The 19,528-nt window shown below is 42.0% G+C and overlaps 1 protein-coding gene and 1 pseudogene across 3 annotated transcripts in view; one reads left to right on the top strand and one right to left on the bottom strand.

Moving 5' to 3' along the window:
- Herpud2 (HERPUD family member 2) overlaps positions 1 to 4,244 on the top strand; it is a 45,729-nt gene extending 41,485 nt beyond the window's left edge. For 2 of the 3 annotated variants that reach the window (XM_045130122.1, XM_045130123.1), the window contains one exon: positions 3,740 to 4,244. Coding sequence is in view for 2 of the 3 variants with exons in the window: in XM_045130123.1 (XP_044986058.1) it covers positions 3,740 to 3,756 (17 nt within the window). In the remaining variant the exon portion in view is untranslated. Of the gene's footprint in view, positions 1 to 2,618; positions 2,817 to 3,739 lie in introns of all 3 variants that reach the window. The other variant, XM_045130121.1, reaches the window with a different exon arrangement.
- Positions 4,245 to 10,796: 6,552 nt separating this feature from the next.
- LOC123453442 lies at positions 10,797 to 10,862 on the bottom strand (annotated as a pseudogene).
- Between the last annotated feature and the right edge of the window lie 8,666 nt (positions 10,863 to 19,528).

The following is a 19,528-nucleotide window of genomic DNA, read 5'->3' as shown; positions in this document are numbered from 1 at the left end:
TTATTTGGGCTCATAAGGGAGCTAAAACAGGACATCTTGGAATCTTTTTTTTTTTCTTTTTTTAAAAGAGAGAGAGAGAGAGAGAGAGAGAGAGAGAGAGAGAGAGAGAGAGAGAGAGAGGGAGAGGGAGAGAGGGGGGGGGAGGGAGGGAGTGAGAAGGAGAGAGAGAATTGGCACGCCAGGGTCTCAGCCATTGCAATGGAACTGCAGACCCTTGTACCACCTAGTGGGCATGTGCAACCTTGTGCTTGCCTCACCTTGTGCATCTGGCTAACATGGGAGAGAGTTGAACATGAAACCTTACGCTTCACAGGCAAGCACCTTAACTGCTAAGCAGTCTCTCTAGCCCGGAATCTGTTTTGCAATATTCTTTGATAAGCATATTAATTGTTCACAGGAAGTTTCAAGCAGTGATAAGGTATTGTCACAGTCGTAGGAATCTAGGAATAGCGGAGCCTAAAGGACTGCTGTACCCTGGAGCAGGTGTCATCCCATCCTGAGGACCAACTTGAGGTTTTGACCATCTTGTGACACCAGAACTGAGACAATGATATACCAGATATAATCTTGACTAAGACTATTGAATTACATCAGTAAAAGTAAAACGGAACCTGGTCATTGATAAACTAGTTGATTTACAAATGACCCCCCCCCACACACACACATACTTTTTTTTAGTTTAAATTTAACAAGATTCAAACTTTGATAATTCTTTCTTGAAATAGTAGAACATAGCTAATCAAGCAATGTTCTTTGCATTTTAATGTCACAACTGTTAATTAAAATTTCTCCTAAAAATTAAGATATTGGCTCACAATTTAAATGTAGACATTCTTCCTTATGTATAGAATAATCTGACCCAGATTCTGAATGTTCTTGTTTCTTGGGATTATAACTTCTGTAATTTTTTTTATTTTATGAAAAGGAAATTTAACACAAACATTTTTGTCAAGCATATATACTAAAAGATTACAATTGGCACTTGCATGTTAATGATATTCTTCTTTTTTAAAACTTTATTCACTCATTTATTTATTGGAGATAGACAAAGAGGCAGATAGAGTGAGAATGGGTGTGCCAGGATCTTTAGCCGCTGCAAACAAACTCCAGACACATGTACCACATTGTGCATGTGGCTTATGTGGGTCCTCAGGAATTGAACCTATGTCCTTAGGTTTCACAGGCAAGCCCCTAACTGTCAAGCCATCTCTTCAGCTCCTTAACTTTTCTTTAAAACTTTATTTCCTTATTTGAGAGAAAGAAGCAGAGAGAGAAAATAATAATACTGTTAAAATAAGAAATATGTCTAATAAAAGGATGTTTACTTAGAGATACTTTGTTTAACATAAAGCAATTTTATATCTTTGTTTTTGTTCCCAATGGCAATTTTAAAAATAACGTAAGGGCTGGAGAGATGGCTTAGTGGGTAAGGCACTTGCCTATGAAGCCTAAGGACCTAGATTTGACTCCCCACAACACACATAAGCCAGATGTACATGGTGGTACATGCTTCTGAAGTTTGTATGCAGTGGCTAGAGGCCCTGGTATGCCCATTCTCTCTCTCTCTAATAAATAAATAAATAAAAATGGTTGTAAAATTAAGTATTTCAACTTATTTGAGAAGGAAATAATTATTCAAAAATCTGTGTATCTAGTATTAAGTTTTATAGCTTAATGCAACTATTGTCTTAAGATCTCAATGAATCCTGTTTTTACAAAAAAAAATTTTGAACATTTTATGAAATGTTTCATAGACCCAGAGATATTTTAATAGGTTTAGGAAGTTAATTTTATATAAGTTTATAATTTTTTAGTATGTACTTATCAGGCCTTTTACTATATCCCCAATGCTTGTATTCATACCCATTCACATATTTGAAGCTGTCATACCAAGAAATCTATAATAAATTAGTATTAAAAAATAGTGATGATAGCATATAAAAGAAATGAGTGGAAAAACTGATGTGGTCCCAAATTTTGTTTCTCAGTTATTTTGGGAACTCTAGGGGGAGGTAGACTGAGTTTTGTCTTATGTTGTTTTAATATAAAGTGCCATACAGTCACATGAAGACACTCACAAACACATGGCACAGTTACATTGACATGGTTGTTAACTTTGCTTTGGAATGCACAAGGTTAACTCTTGGGAGATCTGCTAGGCTTTCTTTTGTTTTTAATTCATCCATAAGTCTATCTGTTGGGTATCATTAGTCCTGTCATGGGATTGGTCATTTCTCAGTACCCAACTGTTAAGTCTGGGAGGTTTGACATTCCTGCAATACTGAGAAATACTAGCATACTTATTATGAGTTAACAAGTTTTAGGAATAGTTTTTGGACAGTAAAAAGAAAAATAGTAGGACTGGCATAAGAGAAATTTTTATTGATCTTTCTCTCTCTCTCTCAGAGTAAAGATACAGTTTTTATTGTGGCCTGCCTTTGGAACCAGAAGATCAGTGCCTTCTTGTTTTTAAATTGTGGGCTTAAACTTGCTTTTACTCCAAGGGGTATAAGCTACTGATGGGTCTGTTGTTGTGTAAGGGAAGAGAGAGAGAACAGAGAAGAGATATACTCGTTATCTCTTTTGGTAATCCTAATGATGCTCATGACGTCTCACAGGCATGTCCAGCCACAGAGGCTGCAGTTCTGGAGATCACCTCACAATTACTCATCTGGAGGGAAGCAAAAGGCATTTGGCAGGGATATTTGAGCTTACCTACATGAAACGCTCTGTACTACCATATGAGGCCCCAGATGAAGGAGAAGAGGCCCTAGATGGACAATTGACTCAACCTTACCTGTACTTCGGACATCGTGGTATATCAGAGTGATAGGGTTTGAGTTACCTGTGTTCAACCTAAAATTCTCTTCATCTTTCTTTATACCTTCCCTAAAAGAAGCTGAGCTCAAACCATTTGGGTCTTAGTGTCATCCATCCCATCAGTTTGTTTCCAGAGAATCTGCTGGTGCTCTGCGTTCTCTTTCCCTTTTCCGAATTGGCGCCCATGTCACGTTGACCTCTCATTTCAGGGTCCTCCACCATCATATATTTGTCCACTCACCACTTATCACTTCTTACTCTTAAAATTTTACTTTCATTTTTTTTATGCCATCAGGAGGCTCCTTTAAAGAAATGTCAAATAGAGGGGAAGATTGAACCTCCCCCCCCCAAAAAAAAAGCACATCCATTTCTTGGTGACATCAACTGTTGGCTTCTGAACAATATGTCCATGTGAAATCCACAGCACTTACCAGAAACATGTCTCCAAAACAAAAGTCAGGAAAGCAAATTAACAACAAATTCCATACACAAATGGACATACAAACGCAGGGCACTCAGAAATGGAGCTGGAAGAGGAGAGTTAAGAAGATGCCCCGTTGTTTATTTTTCTCCCCAGCCTCAGGTGGTGCAGAGCACAGGCTTGCAAACAGCCCTGCAGCCCTGCGGCCCCGGGCAAGATGCCTGTGGTGTGCAGCCAGACAGTTGCACTGTGGGAGAAGCCAGCATGCTGGGGGGGGGGGGTGGCCTGACTAGTGGGGTCTGCAGACCAAAGACTCAAACAGCAGCGCCTGCTCCCCTCAAATGGCCCTTTCTTTGTCTTCTCATAACCCCCTGTGTCAGGGAGCCTTGCACAATTTGCTTTTTCATGGCAGAGTTGCTGGGGGGCGGGGAGGGCAGTCCCCGGAAAGAAACAACTTTTACTATATTATAGTTGCCTTTTTCTCTGGGTCTCTTATAGGCAGTTTGAACTACTAATGTTCCCAAGAAGCAGCTGCACATACTTCAAACATCCTACAAGGCTGATTGACTGGCTGAGCTTCTGTGATTGTGAAGAGATGGAATATTGCAGATTCAGAGCCCAATTTTCTGGAGCTATCTTTAGCACCCCCTCCCCCTTTAGTAGCCATTTATTGCACCTCTGTGTCTAACCTGATATCCTTGTGGCTATCAAGTCATCAGGTCAAACACTGTTGGAGTGTACTAACAGACCGCCAGCTTCCCACCAGCCCCAAGGATGACAGTGTCATCAGAAGCATATAGACTATAGCAGAGATTTCCCTGTTTTGCTGCAGCCTGCCTACCGGTAACTTCCACCAATGTACTTTGGCTTGTGACCTTTTGTTCTGTAATTATACAAACGTCATGAACATGTTTGAAGTATGCAACTTGGTGTGGCTTAACTCTGTGTTCGCAGGTCATGTTCACTGATACTTGGCTCCAGAATAAACTCTCTTTTCCCCTTGGAGGTGAGAGCTGTGTGTTTTGTGTCGACAGTAGATGACAAGCACCCCGAAGTCAGGGGCTGTGTCCTATTGTGATCTCAGTACTGCCCCCACAGCTAGTATTCTAGAAATATTTATTGTAAGGAAGAATGAAACAGTTGGCACTGCATTTTTGAATCTGACAGCTATGATTATTGAGCTACAACAGAGAATACTGAATGTCAAGTGACAGCTCCTGAATAAAGATTGGTTTCTTTGTATCCTTACCCTTTGATCGGAAGACACTAGACGGCGTGTCTCCCCACTATTGCTGCACATTTTTCCATTCTTCTCATACCAGAAGCAAGCACCCAAATTCACACCTGGGCTGCTGGGCCCTCAGGACCTTCTGAGCCCTGCCAGACTGAACTGGGATGCTCTTTGGTCCTTCCAACAACATTTTAGCCATCTTCACATATTTTGTTATGAGAAAGCTCCAGTGAACATGAGTTTTTACTTCCTAATAGCAGCTAGATTTGCATAAAAGTATCTTGAGCAGGGCTGGAGAGATGGCTAAGCATTTAAGGTACTTGCCTGTGAGGTCTGAGGACCCAGGTTTGATTCCCCAATACCCATGTAAGTCAGATGCACAAGGTGGCACATGTGTTTGGAGTTAGCTTGTAGTGGCTAGAAACCCTGATTTGCCCATTCTCTCTCTTTCAAATACACATACACACACACACACACACTTTATTTTGTTGTTGTTGTTTTGAGGTAGTGCCTCACTCTAGCCCAGGCTGACCTGGACTTCACTCTGTACTCTCAGGGTGGCCTCGAACTCACAGCGATCCTCCTACCTCTGCTTCTCAAGTGCTGGGATTAAAGGCATGTGCCACCACTCCTGGCCCAAATAAATATTTTTAAAATTTTGAGCAAAATGGTCATCAGGAGAAAAAATATAAGAAGCCTTATTTTAGTTTGTGTGTATGTGTCTGTGTGTGTGTGTGTGTGTGCGCGCGCGCGTGCGTGCGCATGCACGCACGCATGCTTATATATGAGTGCACACATTCTCAGTATACTGCTTATTTCTGACTCCTTTCTGTAGTGGCCACCAGTGTACCTGGTCTATGGTTGGACATCCAGATGAAGGAAGATTCTCATTGCAGCATTAGTAGTAGTGGTAAAAATTGGGAGATAATGCATATGTGTGGTAAAGGGTATGGCTTGGTAAAACACTTTATCTATTTGATGGAATGCCATGAATGCTGTTATGGTTGTAAAAACTTAGGCAAACTCAGAAATTCTTAAGCACTTTGTCAAAAGTTACTTCTCATGTGACCTTTTGGGATTTTGTAGGTTTTTTTGTATGGTGTGTGTATGTGTGCAGTGTACGTATATTTATGCATAGATAGGTGCCCCATGTGTATGCATGAGGAGGCCACAGGAGTCTGGTGTCTTCCTCTATCACTCATCCATATATTTTCTTGAGACTGACCCTCTAGAACTGCCTTTGTGTGGGGGGAGGAGGATGCAGTGCCTTGGTCCTCTCTCCCCAAAGGACTGAGGTTACCATCATGCCAGGACATGACCAGCTATTTATGTGGGTGCTGTGGAGTTGAACTCAGGGTGAATCAGGCCCTGTCAGGCTCTCATGCTTGTACAGCAAACACTCTTATCCACTGGGCCATCTCCCCAGCTTCTCATGTGTCCTCTAAAGAAGTGGGCAGGGGTTGTATTTTCAGGAGAAAGAAAGCAGAACAGACCTGCAGAACTCCAGAAACGATTTCAGAGTTACTAACTTTAAAATAAGTACTCTTACTACTTTGATGAGTAACAGACAAGCCAGAGTAAACTGAAAGGCTGGGCAGATGGCTCAGTGGCTAAAGGCACTTGCATGCAAAGCCTGCTGACCTGGGTTCAGTTCACCACTCTTCACAAAAAGCCAGATGCACAAAGTGATACATGTGTCTGGAGTTCATTTGCAATGGCAAGAGGCTGTGTACCTATTCTCTCTGTCTCTCTTTCTCTCTAACAAACAAGTAAATTAATAAAATTATTTTTCAGAAGCATAAACTGAAAAGTGACTAAGTCATGGGACACTAGAATCAGATTTACACAGGAGAAAGTTGAAGAGATTCCTCAGAGTAATGGCAAAGACCTCAGGATGGCTGCCAGCAGCAGACACAGGTGCCCACTCGTTCTAAGAACTGCCCACTCCAAGGTCTCTGCTGCATCAGTACCATCCTTGTGCCCTGAGGAGGAAATACTGGGTGATGCTGGCCCACATTCTTTTCATCACATGATTCATTTTGATTATGTGCTGTTAAAACTTTTGTGCTCCACTTGGCGTTTGGTTTACTTTTGAATGATTGCTCTGAGGGTTAACAGAAGATTCTGTGGATTTAAAGGAAGCAGAAACTACAGAGCAGTCCCCTCCCTTTGATGGACGTCAGTATATTGCACAAATTATACTTTTGTCAGGTAGTCTCTGATTGCCAAGGCTAACTCATGGCCTTGCTCAGTGACGTTCCTGAAAGGGTTCTTGTTAATTTCCAAAGAAATTGAAAGCAGACTTGGTCAACTTGTCATCATTTTTTTAAAAATTATTTTATTTTATTTATTTCTTTGAGTGAGAGGGAAGGAGGGAGGGAGGGAGAGAAAAAGAGAGAGAATGAGTGAGCACGCTAGGGCCTCCAGCCACTGCAAACGAGCTCCAGACACATGCGCCACCTTGTGCATCTGGCTTATGTGGGTTCTGGGGAATCGAACCTTGGTCCTTTGGCTTCACAGGCAAGCACCTTAGCCACTAAGCCATTCCCTCCAGCACCCCCTTTTTAATTCTGTTTTTGTTTTTATTTTTCGAGATAGGGTCTCACTCTAGCCCAGGCTGACGTGAAATTCACTGTGTAGTCTCAGGGTGGCCTCGAGCTCACAGTGATCCTCCTACTTCTACCTCCCAAGTGCTGGGATTAAAGGCATACACCACCACGCCCGGCTTCCCCTTTTTATTCTTGAGGTAGGGTTTCACTCTGGCTCAGGCTGACCTGGAATTCACTATGTAGTCTCAGGCTGGCCTCCAACTCATGGCAATCCTCCTATCTCTGCCTCCTGAGTGCCAGGATTAAAGGCGTGCGCCACCACACCTGGCCAACTCATGTTTTGAGGGGAGTGTTTGTGTAGTAGTGTCAATATAATCCTCTTCTTATGGGCATATGTGGTTCTTAAAACCAAGGAGTAATTAATGTAAGAGGCAGGAGGAAGGGGTTATCTCTGAAGAGAAGGCCATTGAGACAGAGACTGCACAACAAGGGCTTATCAGTGTTACCCAATTAAGTCACGCTTGCCAGAAGCCTCCTTTAGGGTCAAGTTGAAGGTGCAATGCAATTCCCGGGAAAGAAAGCACAGGTGGGTTACTTCGTGAAAAAGTCAATGAAAAGCCGAAGTATGTTTTCCATGCCTTTCTCATCTGTCCTCAACTAGAAGCAAAAACTCCTGGGTGGTGGAATTATAAGACAGAAGTGAAAAAAATTGAGTATTAAATTCCTCCTGGGGGTGTGGCAGAGGGTTCCTCACCCTGCATGGTCTGTGATGCAATGGAGCTGTTTTAAGTATTTTCACTTTGTATGGTTTTACTTCACCGTGGACTGAAAATATTCAGTGGGAAAATTGCTAAATAATTTATAAGTTTTAAATTGTGTGCTGCCTTGGGTAGGATGATGAAATTCCATCACCCTTGGCACTGGTATTGCACAGTGCTTATGAAACCTTTATAGAGTAGCCTAACGCCGCCTCACCGTTCCTACTGTATTCGCCTCCCTTTCTCTCATCATGTAGACACTGTGTCATCTCACATCGTATCGTAAGAAGGGCAAGTACATCACATGACATATCACAACATATTACAATTGCTTGGTTTTATTATTATTGTAAGAGTGCAACTTGGCATAACTACAGCCTTCTTGACCATGGCTGTCATTATTGTCCTTGTGTGGCCTGAGCTGGTTCTTCCTGTGTAGTCTCCCAGCAAATCACAAGTCCATCAAACTGTTGGTGTCCTATTGTGGGGCTTTGCAGTTAGTCCCTGGTTCCTGAGGGACTCCTCTCTTTTCAGTACTATTTTATGATAAACCAGGTCTCTTTTGTCCTAATCCATAAATGTATCTCTGTGACTCAAATTAAGGGATTACAAGTGGTCTTGTTGCCACTCAGGACCACACTTCTGCCATCCTGTAGTAAGTTGTATTCTGTGTCACCCTAGATCTGTCTGCCTCTTTTCAGTCTCACACTTGGGGCCATACACCAGTACCGACTTGTCTGTCCAGCTGCTCTAAACTTATACATTAAACTTTATCATATGGATGCTTAGAAAAAGACATTGTGTGTATATGTATATAAACATTATGTTAAATACACACACACACACACACACACACACATGTATATATAGAGGGAGAGAAAGAAAGAAAGAGAGAGAGAGAGAGAGAGAGGGAGAGGGAGGGAGATTGGTACTATCTGTAGTTTTAAGTGTCCATTGGGGTTTTTGGAATGTGTCCCCTACAGATAGGGAGGCCTATTGTACGTGTTTGTACATGGTTTAAAATTTTTTTATTCACATATATTAATTTTACAAAATAGTTGGCTTTATTATGACATTTTTGTATTGTGCTTGAGTTTGAAGCCAAGAAAATTTTGCAAGCTGTCTGTGACTGTTAGCAATATACTAATCCAGTTCCAGGCTCTTAAGGTAGCTCTAATATTCTTTTTAAGTTGGGTGCTGTGCATGTGAATGTTAATTTTATTATTTATTAATTTTCCTATGTTTTGTGTACTTTCTGTATTTATTGTGCACTTCACAATAAATAACTTCAGCCACTTGCTTTCGTTCATGGACACTCCTTTAAGAACCTCAGATCTCCCCTCTCTCACCCAGCCTTGCGCTAACCATAACTAAGCCAGTCTGAGAAACTATGTTATGGTAATTGAGACTTCAAAGAGAGTTGACTTCCCCCTTCCCTGTGTGCTCTGGTATGTTCTGAGATGTTAGAATCCCTATCTTCTGTTACGGTAATTTGGCTTTTTGCACCTGAGTTGAGGAAAACAACTTCCTCCAAGTTGTTGACTCAGTGGAGGGAGGAGGAGAATCTCACTTTCCCTAGAGTTAGCTGGTCTGGATGCTACCAGCTCCTTCCCTGTGCCCCATGATGTCCAGTCACCCCATTCCTTCTCCCAAAGGGCTTAAGAAACGCTGCTCCCTTTATCACGTTCGCTCTCCCTCTCTCCTCTTGCTCTAAGGTGTAGCATACTCCCTTTCTTTTCTCTTGTGCACACCCCTTTTTTCTCTCTTCTGTTCCACCCCACCCCTCGCCCTGTGCCCCTCAGTTTGGAGTTTCCTTCTCCTGGTCCTCTTTCCTTTTTGGTTCAGAGTTTCCTTCTACTCCCAATCCTCCAACTTCAAACCTGGCCACTCCCTTTGCTGGTGTTAAATAAAACCTCAACCTCAAGCCCAAGCAAACCATCTTAGGTTTCTTGATTCTTAACCTGACAATTCCCTAATGGTGACAGTTAATTGATTGTTTCATCTTGGTCCAGCCAACAAAACATGTGGAACACTTCTGTTTTGGTATGAGGGTTACTATTTTATGATATATTCAAGAAGTTTCTTTTGGAATTGGAGCCACACCAGACTGATCCACAGCTCTCCCTGCGCACAGCCCTGAGCTCTCTGGCACAGAGGAAACTGCCAGGTGTAAATCTGAAGCTGAAATGTCCCTCAGAGAGCATAGGCAAGCTTTAGAGGAGGGGGTTGGAAATTTGAAATTAAGACAGTTGGAATGGACATTGGACTCAGCACATACTTTCATAGTTCAGAAGAGAAAGGGACCTGCTACTTTCTGAAGCTACAGGCTCCCAACTCAAAAGGCTCAAACTACAACAAGAGAATTCTCCAGCAGGGAGTACCAGGGAACAACTCACACCCACAGACTATTCCAGATGAAGGGAACTTTGCAGCCCTGAGCAATGGCCTGAACTTAGGACCAAAACTCTGAAGGAATGGAACTGCCTGTTTCAGGGAAGAGAGACATTCCCATTCCAGGAGCCGAGGAAGCCCAAAAAAAATATCAGGCCAGTCCGTTTTCAAATCCTATAGTCTACCCAGAGCTTCCCTTACACCGACCCTGTTTTCAGCACATTGTTTTAGCAGGGCAACTTGGTCCCTAGCCTGTCCTTACTCTGTATTGCTTCTGTGTGTGTGTGTGTGTGTTTTAAGTGTGTGTGTGTGTGGGGGGGGGGGGTGTTTGTCCTTTGTTTTTGTCTTTTTTTAAAAAAACAACCCTGAAGGTTTAAGAGCAACAACTTTATTAGGAAAATAAAGATGACTACTGTATCTTAGTTGAAGGATCTCAAAATTCCTATTTTCATTTTCTAGAAGATCTGACTCCTTTCTTTTCATCTTGGTTACTTATCAAATACTAAGTTTAACATACAGAACCATCTATATGCATCTTGCTCTTGCCTCAGATCTGGAGAAAAGAGCCATCTCTGTTTCCACATGTGTTAATTTTCTTTTCCATGTACAAAAATCTTGATAATCCTTCAGACAGTTCCTTCTGGAACAAATTTTCCTGTTCTCCCCCAGCCAGCCCCAGGGGATTAACATTTGTTTAAAAATACTTTTTTAATTTATTTATTTCTGTGTGTGTGTGTGTGTGTGTGTGTGTGTGTGTGTGAGAGAGAGAGAGAGAGAGAGAGAGAGAGAGAGGGAGGGAGAGAATAAGCGCACCAGGGCTTTTAGCCACTGCAATGGAACTCCAGATGCATGTGCCACCTTGTACATGTGGCTGATGTGCGATCTGGGAATTGAACCTGGGTCCTTAGGCTTTGCAGGCAAGCACCTTCACCACTAAGGTATCTCTCCAGTCCTGAGTTCACCTTTTGTCTTCTTTATGTGCGGCTTTCTTCTTTCCCTCTACATCCCCCTCTCCCAAAGAGCACACTCTGTTCTGGTTTGCAGGAACTCCAAGCCTCAGCCTCCTGAGAGACGGAACTATTCCCCATTAGCTCTTGGCATGCCTTCGCCTCTAGTTCTTCAGTCTACCTTTAGACAAATTTCTGTGATTCTCCCCCCAATTTTTTTCTCTTTTCCTTCTATAGCTCTACCTACTCAGGTCTTCCTTCTTGACGTTCTCTAGATCAACCCAATATTAGTTACTTGATTTGTGGAGTCTTTTTATTTTTTTTCTCCCCTCACAAATCCACAATACTAACATACTAGTGCATACAATATTATTAATGTTCCCTTCCTAAAATAATTCACATTGATTTACAATAGACTACCACTATTTTTATAGTGGGTCTATGTTAAAATAGTGACTACTGTTACAAGCAGAATTCTACTTGAAGAGGAGGACTGGGGAGGGAGCCTGGTGCCCTGAATACCAGACTAAAAGAAGATGGCAACTCACCCCCACTACATGCCAGTCCCTCCTTCATATAGCAAATACCATTATCGAAGATAGGAAGGTCACGTCAATAAGAAAAAAAATGGACCAATGATATAACCTCTGATGTCAATAATGCAAATGCATATGTGTGTACACACATACACACACAAACACACACAGAGTAATATTAAAAGTCAAGTCAACATGTCCACTCTGAGACCTCCCAATCCCAAACTGATGGCCACTGGTGACAGAGACTTAGGTGAAATTACAGACAAAGAATTTAAAAGAATGAGGGCTGGAGAGATGGCTTAGCAGTTAAGGCACTTGCCTGTGAAACCAGAGGACCCAGGTTCAATTCCCCAGGACCCACGTAAGCCAGATGCACATGTAGCACATGCAGAATGGTAACACAAAAGGTTCCTATTCAGCTGATCAAAATTAAACCCACCATCACATTTGTGGGACTCAACACTAGGCCGACCTCCTTAAAATTTCATAGAAATTTACTTCTGAGTGAAACTAGCAGAACTACACAAGACAAAAGAAGCAATGAAATAGAGCAGAAGGAAAAAAGGGGGGGAACAAATATGCCAAAAGAAACTGAAAGAGTAACAAGCCACTGCCCCATACCCTCAAACTGTCAACTCCCCTCCAATGGGAACAGAAAACAATAGCTGAAATGCCAGAGAAAGAAGTTAGAGTTCTATTCCTAAAAACCAATAACAACTATGTAGACTCTTCCAACAGGCAAATGAATTATCAAATAAAACATATTCAAGATTGTAACATGACAGTATCCAAAGTGAATGAATCAGTGAGTAAATTGGAGGAAAAGTCACGAACATGGAGAGAAAATTGTATATATGTAAGTAGAAGAATAGATTAACGGGGGTGAAAAGGCCCAAAGTGAGGTCAGGGGAAGAGAGTGAGTAAAGGAAAGGTGGAGGGAGGGCTAATCAAAATCTAAGAGGATGCAAATAAATCATATAGAATCCTCCGGTTTTGGACAATGGCACACTCAGGAGCCATAGATTGTTGTTAGAAAATTTTCAGTGTCAGGGATGGGATACCTCCAGTGAGTTTTGGCCAGGGAGGTCCCTGGTGCCCCCAAAACATTATAGGCCATTGTCTAGGCCCTTGATTTCCCACCAGGAATAGATGGTAAGACCCTATTGCTGAAGACTCCACATACTTGGGCTGCAAGGCCACTGAGAAATCCTGCTGGAACTGAGCTGATAACATCCTCCATATAGACCAGCTGACAGAAAGCTGGAAGAAGCCATTCTACATGTAGTTCAATGGGAGAAAGAGATACCACCAGTGAAGATACTCAACAGTGGACACTGCAAGCCTTATATTTGGCCAGCCAGGCCAAATGAGCCAATGGGTGCAATAGTGGCATGTCTGTCATGGTGGAAAGCAACTACCCTCTAATTGGACTGGAGGCCCACTCCATGGGGGAGAACACATCCCTGATACTGAAAACTTAAAACAGGGCTAGTCATGAGCCCTAGGGGTATAACATCTGCTGATGTCTGGAAAAATGTATATACTATGCTTATCAAACTGTCCAGTAATCACTTCTCTTAATATTTATACCCTTATAATAATGCTACTCTCACTTTGGGTATAGAATCTTCTCTCTTCAGATGGCAGTGACCTTGGGATGACTCAGAAGGTATCATAGTGCTGGAAAGAAATGACTGGAGTACTGGGTAACATCTCAATCACACCTTCCAAGGCTCAGGGTCTAATGTGGAAGAGGTGGTGGAAAGAATGTAAGAGCCAAAGGAAGGGTAGGACTCCTTACAAAATGCTCCCTCCAGACATAAAATGGCCTGGATATCCATGACCTCATAGTGCCTGACACTACCTACACAAGACCATCACAAGAGGAGGAAAAGATCATGACATCAAAATAAAACAGAGACTGATTGAGATGGGGAAGGGATATGATGGAGAATGGAATTTCAAACAGGAAAGTAGGGGGGTGGTGAGGGAGGGTATTACCATGGGATATTTCTTATAATCATGGAAAATGTTAATAAAAATTGGGAAAAAAAGAACATCCAAAAAGAAAAAAGAAAAAGAAAGAAATGCTGGGAAAACATTAAACAGAAATAATGGAAATGAAAGCCATGATCAATCAAATAAAAACCATATCAGAATGCCACACTAACAGACATGATCATTCAGAAAACCAAATATCAGGGATGGAGGACAAAGTTGAGACAATAACAAACACAGACTCATATAAGGAAAAAAAGAAACATGATCAGTATTTCCAAGAATTCTGAGATGAATTCAAGAGACCAAACATTAGGATACATGGGGTAGAAGTAGCTGAGATAAATACAAAAGAAATTGACTGTTCAAGAAAGTTGTAAGAGAAATTTCCCCAAATCTAGCGATAGAAATAAAGATCCAAACAGAGGCTTATAGAACTCTAAATAGACTGGCCCCAAGAATGACCTCTGCATGGCACATCATAGCAGCAATATCAAAAATCCTCAAAACAAACAGATAGTACTAAAAGTTGTAAGGGAAAAAAGCCAATTCAATTACAAAGGTAAGAATATCACAATAACCTCAGACCTTTCATCAGCAACCCTAAAAGTCAGAATAAGATTGGGACAACATATTCTGAGCTCTGAAAGTAAATAATTTCTAACCTAGAATTCTGTATCCAGCATCATTATCTTTCAAAATTGATAGAGAATTAAACATATTTCAAAACAAACACAAACTAACACAATTTTATGATAACTAAGTCAGCACTACAGAAAATTTTTAAAGAATTTGGAGAGATTGCTCAGTGGTTAAGGCACTTGCCTGTAAAGCCTAACAATCTAGGTTTGATTTCCCAGTACCCACATAAAGCCAGATGCACAAAGTGATGCATGCATCTGGAGTTTGTTTGCAGTGGCTAGAGGCCCTGGCATGCCAATTCTCTCTTATCAGTCTCTCCTCTCTCTCTCTGCTTGCAAATAAGTAAAAATATTTTTTTAAAAGAAAAATTTGAAGTGAACACTTTAGAGGGAAGAAGAAAAACAGCTCCATTTATGAGAACAAGACATAGAGTTCACTTCAAGAAAGCAACAGATAAACAAAGAAGAAACAGGAAAGATTCAAGTAACACACACACACACACACACACACACACACACACACACACAATCAGCAAGCTCAGTGGAAAAGGAAATGGACAGTCATCAATCCAACCAACCAGAACATCACCCAACAAAAAACTAGGGAAGAATAAGCATGTCACTATAATAACCCTAAATGTAAATATCCTCAGCTCTCTAATAAAGAAGACACCGACTGAATTACTAGATTAAAGAACAAGAGCCTGCTATTTCCCACCTTCAAGAAACCCATCTATCCGGGGGAAAAATATCCATAAACTGAACATCAAAGCCTGGAATTCGAATGACAAGACAGGTTAGAGCTGTAAACAAGCAGGAGTGACCATCCTAATGTCAGATGAGATGGACTTCAAAACTAATCAGATAAGACAGAAAGAGTGTTTCACCTTAATAAAGGGAACAGTTCATCAAGAAGACATAGTGATAAGCATTTATGCATAACATATTGAGGCTCATAATTTCCTAAAACAAACACTAGGAAGACATAAAAGAACATATAAGTCCAGACAATAATAGTAGCAAATTTCAATACCCAACTCTCTTACTTAAGTAGGTCATCTAGACTAAAGAAACTTCAGAGCTGAACCACACTCTTGTAGTCAGCTTTGTATTGGTGTCAGAAAACACCCAACAAACAGCAGCTTGTGGGAGGAAAGGGTTTATTTTCACTTACAGACTTGAGGGGAAGCTCCAAGATGGCAAGGAAAAATGATGGCATGAGCGGAGGGTAGACATCAACCCCTGATCAACATCAGGTGGACAAGAGCAGCAGGAGAGTGTGTCAAACAGTGGCAAGGGGAAGCTGGCTATAACAACCAACAACACATTGTCTCCAAGAGGCTCCAATTCCCAAATTGCCACTAGCTGAGGACCTAGCATTCAGAACACATAAGTTCACAGGGGACCCCTGAATCAAACCACCACATTCTGTCCCTGACCCCCATAAACTGATAACCATATACGATGTAAAATGCAATGCATTCAATCAAAAGTCCCCATAGTTTTTAATCAATCCTAATGATGTTCAAACATCCCCACAGTTTAAGATCTTTTAATTGAGCCATAATACAAACACACAACAACAAGAAACAAACCTCACAAAAACCATAATGGCACAGAGTAAACATTCACACTGCAAAAGATGGCACTGGACATGGCAAAGAAATATTCAACCAGTACAAGATTTAAAACAAACAGGGCAAATATCAAACTTTGTAGTTCCAAGTCCCACAACTCTAGTCAGTGACAAGTCTTCATCTCCAATAATTCTAGCCAGTGATGAGTCTCTGGAGTTCCAATGATGCCCTTCAGCTAGGCTACTCTCAGTTCCGGGAAACATCTGGTGCTGGCAGCTCTCCTTGGAAGCCATCCATAGTCCAGGTATCACCATTGGGTCTCCACTGCAATGAACTGTCCATCCTCATGACTCCATTGGGCTTCCACACAGGTAATCCAACAAGCCTGCTTCACACTGCCCATGGCCATTTGCAAAACACAAAACCATGCTGCAAATACAATGACCCTATCTTTCCTGCTTTTCTTATAATCCATAATACCATGTAGACTACCCACTTGTTAATCCAGGAGGGAATAAAGCAGATTTTGAAGAATAGGACACTATTTTAGCATTTGGGCCCCTTCAAAAGAGTCTGCAATCTTCCTGTTTTCACAGTGCAGATCATTTGGCCCAATCTCAATGATTGTAATCTCTCAAACAATTGCAGGTGAACTGGCAGCAGTTTCAATGCAATCATTTTTTTCTGTGCTTTATCCCTCTGCTCACACTAGTCCATTTCTATGCAATACAACCCTGCACAAGTTCTCAGGACTTGGGCCTAACAGCAAGCCTCTCACACAAACTGCCTTTATCCCAGTCCAGGCAAAGGTCTTTCTTCCCCTGATAAGCCAAATTTCACATTTCATAGTTCTTAGTGCATTCAGGTCTTTCAATTCTGACCAGAAAATATCCAACCAAAAACAACTTGTGGGAGGAAAGCATTTACTTTGGCTTACAGACACGAGGGGAAGCTCCATGATGGCAGGGGAAATAAATAGCATGAGCAGAGGGTGGACATGACCTTCTGGCCAACACGAGGTGGGCAACAGTAGCAGGAGAGTGTGGCAAACACTGGCAAAGGGTAGCTGGCTATCACATACTGTTGCAGTCAGTTTGCATTGCTGGTAGAAATCACCCAACCAAGAGCAGATTCTCGGAAAAAGAGGTTTATTTTGGTTTATAGGCTTGAGGAGAATCTCCACGATGGCAGGGGAAAATGATGGCATGAGCAGAGAGTGGACATCATTCCTTAGCCCATGTAAAGTGGACAACAGGAACAGGAGAGTATGCCAAACACTGGCATGGGGAAGCTGGTTATAATACCATAAACCTGCCTCCAACAATACACCATCCCCCAGGAAGCTTTAATTTCCAACTGCCATCAGCTTGGGAACTGTATTAGTCAGGGTTCTCTAGAGGAACAGAACTGCTAGAATGAATTATTTAAAAGGGGAATTTATTGGATAAGCTTACAGTAGTCCAATAGCAGTTGCAGGCCCAAGAATCACCGAACCTGGTAGCTGTTCAGTCTTCGTGTCCAGAAGCGTCAGCAGTCCCGACCCGGCACTGCAGATGGTGCGGGGAAGCCTGGCAGCTTCCTGAGGAGCCGCTGGGTTTCGATCCACGTGGGTCTTCAGTTGATGCTGGTCTTCAGTCCGCACTGGTCTTCAATCCATGCTAGAAGGTAGCCAGCAGCTCTGGCAGCCAAGTGGAAGAGAGGAAGGAAGGAAGGAACTCTTTTTACCCAAAGCTTCCTTATATCAAGTACCCCTCTGAACAGGGCTGCCCACTCTGGAGGAAGGGCTCACCCTGGGGGAAAGACTTCTTCCTTTAGTTGAGCCTTCCTAGAAGCAACCTGTGGATTACTAAACAGATCAAGTTGACAACACCTTAACTATCACAGGAACCTAGCATTCAGAACACCTAAGTTTCTGGGGAAAGATAGCCCCTTATTTACTGTTGGTGGGAATGCAAGCTGGTGTAGGCACTGTAGAAATTAGAGTGGAGGTTTCTCAGCTAAAAATAGAACTAACTTATGACCTAGCTAAACCACTCCTGGGAATACACCCTAAAGGTTTTACAATCTACTTTTGAGATACTTGTTCAGTCATATATATTGCTGCTCTATTCACAATAGCTAAGAAATCAGTTTAGATGTCTATCAACTGGTGAACTGATTATGAAGTTCTGGGACACACACACACACACGCATGCACACACACACACAGAAGAGTTTTATTCAGCTACAAATTAAAATGAAATTTTTTTTTTTTTTTTTTTTGGTTTTTCAAGGTAGGGTCTCACTCTAGTTCAGGCTGACCTGGAATTCACTATGCAATCTCAGGGTGGCTTTGAACTCATGGTGATCCTCCTACCTCTGCCTCCTGAGTGCTGGGATTAAATGCATGCGACCCCACACTCAGCCTTGAAATTTTTAATAAATGGATGGAAATATAAAAGGTCGGTACGAGTAATCTGTTCTCAAAAAAACATATACTGCATGTTCTTTGTCGCATGTGGACCCTATTTTTAAATTTCTATATAGTGGCTATAAGTTGGAGTGTCTGTACAGACCAAGAATCTATAAAGGGGCCATGCAGGTAAGTTTTGTGGGGGCATCATATCACCATCATATCACACATGGGGCATGAAAGTGAGAGGGATGGGGTGAGAGGAATGAAGGAGAGAACAGAGTGGTGGGAAGATGAATCAAGACTAAAGATATGTGAATAACTTTTATGAAAACTTACTACTTGGAAGCCAAGTAAAATATACATTTTTAAGAAGACTGTTTTAATGAAGGCCCCTTATATGATGGCTAAAACTGCTCCCAGAAACTATAGGTTATTAATCATAAACTCTAGTCCCAGGGATAAGATACTGCTCAATGTGTTGTTGGTCAGGAAAGCAACAAAGACCCCTGAAGCAATATAGGCTATTACTCTTGGTTGCCCACCAAAGCCAGATGGCAAGTCCCTATTGCTGAAGACACCACACATTTTGGCTTCAGAACAGAGAAATTAAGCTGGAACTGAGCTGGAAGCTTGCTCCCTCCTACCAGTTCACTTCCTTTATATCAGAAGGTGCTACAAAAGCTGCCGGAGGAGAAAGTCCATCAGTAGTTCTATCAAGTGTGGGCCCTGTGTATTCCACAACCAGCTTGCCAGGCAAGGTATGTCCAGTGGTGTAACAGTGGCATGAATGCTATGGGAGTAACCCGTTACTCTCTGATGGGATTTGAAGCCCAGTGAACAGGAGAGATTTCATGCATGGTACTATAACCTGGCCAAAAGCTTGTGGCTAGGGACACGGGACCTAGGGGGGAACCTATCCATGTGGTTGTGCTAAACAGACAGCATGTTGGACTGCCCTCTCAATATCTATGTTTGTTCCCATAGATCAGTAGTATTTGAAGCCTTGATCACAGAAATTTCTTACTACAATGAGCAGTGGCTAATGCCAAGAATAAATGAGACTGTGTGCCCAGCTTCAAACACAACATCTACACCACCCCCTCCAAGGCTCAGGGAACCTTCTGGAAGAGGGAGTGGTAAGAATATTAAAGCCGGAGAGTGGGTAGGAGTACTGCAAAATGCTGTCATCTGGATACGACATGGTTGTTAAACTCACAAACTCATCTCAGTTTGAGCTTGTCAATAATTCACCATTGGGGGC

The sequence above is a fragment of the Jaculus jaculus genome, chromosome 11 (assembly GCF_020740685.1).
Source record: "Jaculus jaculus isolate mJacJac1 chromosome 11, mJacJac1.mat.Y.cur, whole genome shotgun sequence".
Lineage (NCBI taxonomy): Eukaryota > Metazoa > Chordata > Mammalia > Rodentia > Dipodidae > Jaculus > Jaculus jaculus.
Note: the sequence above shows the minus strand (reverse complement) of the source record. Positions and strands in the feature narration are given on the sequence as shown.